Source organism: Saccoglossus kowalevskii, chromosome 8 (assembly GCF_978046115.1).
Source record: "Saccoglossus kowalevskii chromosome 8, keSacKowa6.1, whole genome shotgun sequence".
Taxonomy (NCBI): domain Eukaryota; kingdom Metazoa; phylum Hemichordata; class Enteropneusta; family Harrimaniidae; genus Saccoglossus; species Saccoglossus kowalevskii.
In genome coordinates this window covers 27,278,911-27,288,315 of record NC_140648.1, presented here as the reverse complement: position 1 = coordinate 27,288,315, position 9,405 = coordinate 27,278,911, and the positions used below count along the sequence as shown (strand labels likewise).

At 36.2% G+C, this 9,405-nt stretch overlaps 1 protein-coding gene and 1 long non-coding RNA gene across 2 annotated transcripts in view; one reads left to right on the top strand and one right to left on the bottom strand.

Annotated features, from left to right (window-relative positions):
• Positions 1-242: 242 nt before the first annotated feature.
• The window catches only part of LOC146739497 (fatty acid synthase-like), a 35,167-nt gene continuing 26,004 nt past the window's right edge, over positions 243-9,405 (bottom strand). The window contains exons 15-24 of the mRNA XM_085502433.1: positions 8,163-9,390; positions 7,046-7,410; positions 6,431-6,760; positions 6,227-6,346; positions 5,823-5,945; positions 4,747-4,970; positions 4,081-4,234; positions 3,185-3,381; positions 2,797-3,043; positions 243-2,564 (exon numbers count right to left, since the gene is read on the bottom strand). Coding sequence (XP_085358559.1) covers positions 2,119-2,564; positions 2,797-3,043; positions 3,185-3,381; positions 4,081-4,234; positions 4,747-4,970; positions 5,823-5,945; positions 6,227-6,346; positions 6,431-6,760; positions 7,046-7,410; positions 8,163-9,390 — 3,434 coding nt within the window. The 3' untranslated portion in view covers positions 243-2,118. The remainder of the gene's footprint in view (positions 2,565-2,796; positions 3,044-3,184; positions 3,382-4,080; positions 4,235-4,746; positions 4,971-5,822; positions 5,946-6,226; positions 6,347-6,430; positions 6,761-7,045; positions 7,411-8,162; positions 9,391-9,405) is intronic.
• LOC146739498 (uncharacterized) lies at positions 5,328-6,169 on the top strand. Its single transcript, XR_014930110.1, has 2 exons — positions 5,328-5,384; positions 5,806-6,169. It is a non-coding gene; the product is annotated as an uncharacterized LOC146739498 (long non-coding RNA).

The following is a 9,405-nucleotide window of genomic DNA, read 5'->3' as shown; positions in this document are numbered from 1 at the left end:
ATGGCATAACAAATAGGTTTAAACATGGTTTGCACATAAATGCCGACAGAAAAGATCGCCAGTTTTAGTTACCAAAAAAATCAACTTGGTTGCTTATAGATCCAATATCTAGAGGTCAAAACTTAATTGCGATTCGTAACGAGAAATGCATCTCCCAGTCGGGAGACTTTGCTATAAAAATTAATTCCTGGGTTTTCCCCATGAAGAGCGTCGGAACTAATAATTATGACGCAACACAGCAGTAATCATTCAATATAACTACATTTAATACTCGTGATCGAGCGCAAAGGCGTTACATCAATAATGCGTTAATATACTACAGAATAACGTTAACTACTTAACTGTACCCTAGGGTACTCTAACTGTAGTTGATATCATATTCGTATCACCGTCGTACTAGTAACCACGTAACGAAATGTATACATATTCTCACTCGTATTGATATCGTATTCGAACTAATACTCATAACAATCAGGTAAAAGTAATCGCATGTATGTAACTGTCAATAAAATCATGTAACTATGTAGTAGCTATAATCATTTATGTAACGATACTTGTAATCTAAACAGTGTAACTAAATTGCTGTATCTCATTCACTATGAATTAAAAACACCAGTAATTTAACACTAACTACAGTCATAAAATGTTATGAATTATGAACAGGGTGAAAAAAGTGATAAAATACAATAATCCAATCTATGCCTCTATTATTCAATGAAGTCAAAGTCTAAAATTGTTATGAGTGCTATTATTGGAATTTATTTCATGTCTACGCAATATAAAGTCATCTCACTAACATCAGTATTGCTCTGGCTTTCGAACGGCTCGCCAGAACTCCAATAACTGTCAACAGAAAATTCAATATGGCGGCGCCAACATGGGTGTGACGTCAAAAAAAGTATTGATGTCAACAATAAGGAGATCCAATCACGTCGCTATCTTAGCATTTTACCTTCTTAGAGAGGCTCCATCATGATTTGCGGCACTCGCAGTTCTACTCGGCACAAACCCACTGGGAACTATGATCGAAATAGTGTCTAGCATTTACATATACATTACATCTAACCATATAAAAGAACAAAATACATAATGTTTCACATATCTATTAGCTGGTCATCTGATTTATTAACATTAACAGTACACACGCTAAAAAAAACATGTTTTCGGCTGTTGGCATGGTAGGACGTGCACGTGAAGCTAAGGGTTTATAACTAAAACCTATTCTCATATACGTATTTCTAGCGGAGAGGATCGCCAAATTAAATATTCTACCAGCTGCGCCACTATGTGTGTTTATTGTATTTACAATCATGTTAACGCCCTCTTGTGTTCGCTTTACATTTTGCTACGCATGCTCTGTTCTCTCGTTGTGTTTCCCCCGCCATGTTGGTTCTGTTTTCCCGTTGAGAAATAAACCGAGTTACTCGCCCGTTAGCGCTCCAACTGAAGTGTCTGGTTGTAGTCCAAGCTCTGTATACAACAGGTCTGTGTCCATACTGGCGCTGGTCATGTTGCCCCATTAGTTATGGCCATATGTAATTCCCAGAGAAAAGAACTTTACATAGATGTTTGCGAATACCTGGATATTATGTACATGAATAATACTATATTAATATTTTATTAGCTGGGCACATGCCCTCATCAAATATGCGCATATCTAATTCTGGGAGATACATTACAGAATACCCATTTACTACTAATTTGGTATTGTCTGTAAGAATGAATAGATTTGAATAAATTAGCTGATTATAAACGTCACTATTTAGGTGCACATCTAATTTTCAGGAAAATGTCAATTTACTAAGACTAGAAATTAAAATACATAAATTAAAAAAATAACATACACTTTTAATGCTACTAATGTCTATGTTTTTCGTTAAACTACTACTGGTTGAACAGATTAAATTAGTATGTAAAATAAATTGCGTGCAAAAGTGAAACTACTTGAAATAGAAGCATTCTTATTTTTTTAAACAGCTCAACTTAACAACCATCTCCAAGATTTTAGAAATGAGGTGAAACACATACCCATCAAACTTTTTAGTTAGTCAGTTAATCATGTTATACACCCAACACTAATAACTGATAACATATTCATAGTTACACGATTAAACGGATTTATCTTTTATCTAAACAGTTATCTTTGCAGCTAGATTTTAATTTATTCATTGTGAGTTGTCGGATGTCATGCATTGTCATGACAATATTGTAATCTCGTTCCAAAGTCTGCCGAATTTCAACACCCATCAACGAGTCCAGTCCCAGATCACCAAGAGTGGTAGTAGGATTCAAAGTGGATGGATCCTCGACGCCTAAAATATGTGCAATGGAATCCACCAAGGTGCGACGTTTGGTAGGCGCCTCTTCTGACATGACATAATTTGATGCATCTGGCAGTACATAGCTAGACACCACTGGATGTTGTTGAGCAAGGAAAGTATCGAGAGTGGACAAATAAAAGGCAACTTTCTGAGGCACTGTACCCCCTACCACTGCATTATTGTAGCCCATAGTTTCTGGCACAATACCAACATCTTCGATAGCACCCCATTGTATGGCCAATGCTGATGAGAAAAACACAAATTAAGATAAAAAATGCTTATTTTAGTATTCAATATCTGATATATATATATATTGTCTGTTCAGCACTTTTCATTACTATGATCGATGACAATTAACACTTTCAATTCGTTTGCATTTTGTAAATTAACAATTCATTGGTAGTGTCTATGAAAAATAATACTTCAATATATTAGATCTTTAAAAAATAAAATTTTTGATTTATTTGTCACTAACCTCGATATCCATCATAATATCTCTTTTCACAGATTCTTTCCATGGCCGAGTTTGCAAATCCATAATTAGTCTGTCCAGCGTTGCCACGTCCACTCACAACAGATGAGTACACAACAAACCAGTCCATACTGTCAGCACAGAGCTTACGAGTGGCTTGGTCCAGATTGCATGTACCAATATACTTGGCAGCACATACTGATTGGAAAGACTCAGAAGTCTGATTTTCAAATAAGCCATCCTTCATAACCTTAAGAAGACAAATATGAATTGCCACTTCTATACGTACACATTATGTATCTACAAAATGAGGTGCGTCTAACAAAAGTGAATACAGAATAGAAATTTTGTAATGGCATTGAATATTTCATTAATTTTACAAAATATTTACCATTGCAAGATGAAATAGTCCTCCGATCGGTGCCATTTGGCTGGAGTCTTTTATTAATTTCTCAGCTCCATCACTTTCAGTTATATCTATAGTCGAGATGACGACATCAACTCCAACGTCACGCCATTGTGTCACACACCGACTCTGATAGCCATTGCGAATACCTGATCTAGATGTCAGCACAAGGTGAAGTGCTCCTACAAACAATTCAGAAATTATAAGTTGATATTTTTGAATGACTAGAAGTCTAATGAGTTTTATACTGTAAATACCGACTGGTGTTGACGGTGACACCTACCCACCAATTGTAAGAATTGAAAATTGAATTATTTTTATTTTCGTCTATTAATGACTCCAAAATTATATTATCACTAATTGTATTATCACTAACTCGGTTGTAGGATTTTGTCAAAACATGGAACATACATTGTACATTATATGATTTAATGTACGTCATTTTATTTTCATGGGGTGTCTAGAAAATTTGTTCAAAATGTCCAGACACAAAGAGCATGCATGCATGCAGGTGTGGCAGGGAATGACTTACTCCTTAATAAAGACTTACTTTAGGTTAGTTTGTTTCATTGAATGTTGTTCTAGAGCGATCATGTTTCGTATATCATGTGGCACATATGCACACATTTGATTAATGATCCAATTTTAGATGACAACGAACGGCAACCTTTTAAAATCAAAACTGACCGACTGGCGGCCATTTTGTTTGAAACAATAATTTTCCGGGCAATAAATCTGACATATCCTGACAATTCACATTTATCATACTTGATATCTTCCGTTTTTCATTTACTTTATTAATTTATTATTCAATTATATAATGTGAACAGATATTCTTATTTGTAACCAGGTGTACATTCTCAACAAATAAAATCACCTACCTCTTTCAACTAGCCAGTTAGCTAACTCTAAACCAAACCCTCCAAGACCACCAGTTATAATGTATGTTTTCTTGGGATGACACACACTACGTGATATTGCAGGGATTTGTACAGGGCTGGGCACAGTTACACAACCCGATTCTTCACTGCAAACCTGTGAAAAGTTATTTAATATTCAATGTCAGTGAAGAAGATAATATGAAAACTGAAAATAGTGAAGTATTTCATGTATCATTGGCCTCTTATCATACGTACGAGATTCGATTTGTGAATTACCATCTTGTTGTATTGCATTTTTATTTTAAAGTTACCATAAAACACGTTTTTCTATTTTTATATATTTTAGTATTCTGAAACTCCAACATAACCTGTAAACAAAAACATTAAACTGACACATGGATCAGAAACACGATTTTTTTTGTAGGTTTGCGGCTTGTACAGCCTGAACAAATAGAACATATTAAAACAACTGAATGCTGAATGTGAAAGATGCCACCATTTAGATTACTATTAATAACATTGTAGAAAACAATTATCAGACATTTTTGCAGTCTGTGGTCAACATTTACTGTTTTTGAAATAAGGCTCTATATAGCAAATCTCAGTTGTTCAGTAACAGGTAGTAAATTTTATATAATCTACATCGTGCATAAATCGAATACCAACCTGGATTAGCACTTTACCAATATGTTTGCCTTGTGCCATGAATCGAAAAGCACCCTCAACATTATCATGTGCAAATACTGTTGTTTTTAGTGGCTGTACAGCTCCGGATACTATTCCTTGAGAGACTAAGTGATAGACCAACTGCCAGTCTGGGTTGTCACCTTCAAACAGGGCATCCAGCAAGATACCATGGAATGTTACATTACGCAAAAACAGAGACATACCTAAAGTAAACAGAATATGCATTCAGTGTATATGTGACGAAGACACTTTCAATCGGACACACACATTTGAATCGGGGTCAATGTGAAGCTACTTACAATATTCTGCCTGGTTGGCTACACAACCATAACACCTAACAGTCAGACCAATCAGAGAGCAGATTGTTTGTTGGCATTTTTGTTTTGTTTTTATGACTTATCAAATTCTACCTTGTATATATGCGCCGTTTGATTACAAACATTCACCATTTCATTGTTTCCAGCACATATTTTCAACATTCAAAGTGCAACCGTACAAGATATCTAAATATGGCTATATTAGCTGATTATAATATACGGTCTACACCGACCAAGATTGCGTCGATTGGTGCGCCCGAGTTCAAGCAGCAGTTAAACATTTCGACCTGCATCCAGTGGGTGAGTAAACAATTGTTTGTTTATTTTTGTAATTGTTGAGAGTACGATTAAGATTGAATCTGGCGATCAAAGCAACTGTCGAGTCCTTGGCTCGATTCACTGTATAAGCAAAGGGCCTTATTGTCGTTTCAGCGAGATCTGTTTATGTACCTTCATCTTGTATCTGCACTTGTATCCACAACTTACACGACAGAAGCAACAATGTTATTATTCAGATATGGCGATAACTTGAGACAGACATACAATTTGTTAAATCGTATTGATATGAACAGAAAATTCCAAACTGGTTGTGTCATGTCACTCACTGTAGTTTTAAATTATTCGTGAAAATAATAATGAGCCATAAATGACACATTGTAGTGAGATTTCAATGAGTTCAGTTAATATGAATTTAATAGTAATGATATTTTATAAACTGCAGACAATTGTCGAACATACCCAATGGTGAATTATTGGAAAGATCATATTTGCCAATTTCCAAGAATCGACCGTGACGTGCCAGTAGTCTAGTGCTCGCCTGTAATTTCTCTTCAGCCAGAGAGTTCAAAACAACGTTAACACCTACAAGACAACGGATTACAGGATTCAAAACAAGATTCTGTTACAATCACTGTATTTGCTCTACTAGAAGCTCAACTGTCGTAGCACATATTCAACATATAATACCATCGGCATGACATTGTCCTTCGTTCACACGCGACATGAGAAGAATAAACACAATATATCATCCAAAATAAGTGGACATTTGTGTTGAGTCAGAATAAAACTATTACTTGCATTCAGCACATTATTCAATGAGTCAGATGTCTTTTTGAAAGTTACCTAAGTGGGCATAAACCTACCCTTTCCTTTAGTGGCTATCAGTATCTTCTGCTCAAATGAGGAATCTCTGGAATTACCAAAATGTTTTTCATTCATTTCTGGAAACCTTGTCATTAGGTAATCTTTCTTTTCCTGGGAACCTGAGGAAACAAATCATGAACATATAAACAAATATCTATATTACACCTTGTGAATCATGATACATCAGTGTGTAAGAGTCTTACCAACTGTTGTGAATACTAGACACCCCTGATGTAGGGCCACAGAAATGGCAGCTTGTCCAACACCACCTGATCCAGATTGTATCAGAACACTCTCTCCCTTTCTCAGCTGCCCTCGAACAATCAGTGCATAGTATACAGTCGCATAGACAACAGGAACTGAGGCAGCTTCCTCCATAGTCCATGAATGCGGTATAGCCCAGGTGAAGTTTTTATCAACACTCACTGTGGTTGCTAGACCTTTATCAGTTACCAGTCCCATCACACGCTGGCCTGCAGTGTTACGACCAGAGAATTCCATTCCCAATACACAATCATGGGAAGCAACATTACCTAAAATTTCAAAACAAGTTATGCATTCGTGAACATTCGTTTGGAGATATGCGACTGTTTCACTGCTAATGAAAAATTTTCAGATGTATGTGCTTTCAGATTGTATGAAGATCTGATTAGTGTTTGATTGAAATCGCTGCATAAGAACGACGTAGTATCTCTAAATTCAGAACTTTTCTGACAACTCAATGTACACTTCAGATAAATATATTTCGTATAAGATATTCTTAATTGTTCCTGTATTAGATGTTATTAAGCCAATTTGATTATAGTTGTTCACCATACCTGGTAAAGCATCAGGAGGTAGTTTACCAGTGGCTAACATTATGTCCCGGAAATTAAGAGATGCGTAATAAACATTACAAATCTCCTTGCTCTGACCAAGGGATTCTGACGTTGCATATCTCAAAGGTGATGCGATCCATTTCAGTGAACTGAGATCACCACGTGTCAATATGTTAACATATGCGTGTGGTGTCAGGATGGTGCTGGATTGAGTGGAAGTGCTGAATGGCACATGGTGAAATGATCCCCATTTGCCGTCACGGTAAATATTCATCACTAAGTCTTGTTGCATTATCTTTTTCAATGTTTTGTCCCCCAGGTCTAGTAGTTTTGCGTCATTCTCCAGACTAGCATTGAATATACATCTGTGAAGATGTGATAAATTATATTACATTACAACTCATAAACTCTGTTGTGACACATGACAAACATTAGTTAAGCAACGATGAAAGCATAAATAACACATTAATATTTCATTTGAGACAATTTATGAATGAGACATATACAGCTACACTGGTTCTAAAATAACTAAAAAAAGGCGCATGTTACCCATATAGGGAATGTGCTTTGTTTACATTTACATTTGTTTCTCTTTAGCAATTCCATTATAATACTACCAATAATAGCCACGACCATCGATGCGTTCCATTGTATAAAAAACTTGGCTGATGTTGTAAATATACAGCTTTAGCCATATATGTGTTAATTTGTATACCAATACATTACCTATACATAAATGCATAACATCTGTCATCTATGCGTTTATCTGCAAAACACTACCCGACTCACAAATGCACAAATCCGCTAATACACAATGCCCGAGAATGGAACCACACGACGTTTGGTTCAAACTCATAATCAACACCAATCAACATCAATAGTATACGCAAATGTATATTATTTAGCGCTACTTCATGAATATTCATTTGTTGACGATTTTTCCTTTGCAAACAAAATGTACGTCGTCTACAAGTACAATATACTGTTGTAGCCAATCGCTAGAACAGGTCAGGAACTGTTACATGACGGAATGCATAGATGGCTAAGGTTATACATTTACAACATAAGACAAGTGGTGCAATACAATGTGGAAAACAAATCAAATCAATAGAATTACCTAAGTCTATTTCCACCTGGTTCCTGCTTTAAACAGTTCAACATACCAACAATGCCAGAATCCACGGCACCATTCACCAGCAACCAGATTTTCTCTTTCATAGGCTTCCCTTGATAATTTGAGATTGCCTTGTTCAAAGTATCTACCCATTTAAAGTTAGCACCATTCACTGACAAAATGAAGGACTTCTCATTAAATGAAACACGTTTTCGACACAGAAACAGTGTTGACTGCAAACCATCAGACTTTTGAGAAACAATTTCAAAGTTGGCTGACTCTAAAACTGTCGCCCATTGGTCTTCACTGAGAAACATTTCATACTGTTGCTCCAAGTAACATTCATTAGACATATCTTGTGATATAAACTCCAAGACTGCAGGTGTTGTGAAATTTATGGTTCTTTCATGTAGCAGCAGAAACCCACCCTCTATCAAAGCCGATGATATGTTACTCAGAGCTGAGGGAATGTTTGACACCCTGGCAAGGCCCTCTGCAATAACAAGATCAGATGAATTGACATCACCAGGTGGTGATTCAGAAAGATCCCATTTTGTCATTGTGTAAGCAAACTCCTCCTCTTTCAACGACATGACTTTTTCAGATTGACCACTCAAGATATATTTTAGCTGTAGCATTGGTTGTGAAGAATTCAATATTGGAATCACTTTGCTGTACAAGCCACTTCCCCTAACTTCCACAATCTTCATCTGCATGCTTGGCATGTTCTCCATCACCACATCAAGACAATATTTTAGATATCTCCCAGTAGTTAGAACGCTCAGTAACTTATCATTCTGCATCAGATCAGAGTTGAGACTCAATACATCCTGTACGTCTTTAGTGAATGATGTACTCACCTCCAGATTGTAGATTGCATGGAGGATTTTGATCAGACCGTACTCTGGATCATTCATGTATTTCTTTACATCGTCATTGACTACCATACTTAACTTTCCACTGTTTAACATCTTCTGTTGATATTGACACGTTTCCTTGACCTGACATAACAGATCTAGGGCGTACTTTTCACAGACCTGTTGGTAATTCACCAGTTTCAGATCGTCGCTCATAATTTGTTTTTCATCATATGGTACGAATATATAACGCCCAAAGTTTGATGAAGTTTGCTGTAGTTGACGTCTTGGAGCCACAGTAGTATGTAGATCATATATCTCTATGCCACCAGCAATACATCTGTTAGTGTATGTACCAACAGTCACCTTCACTTCTGTAGATGAAATTA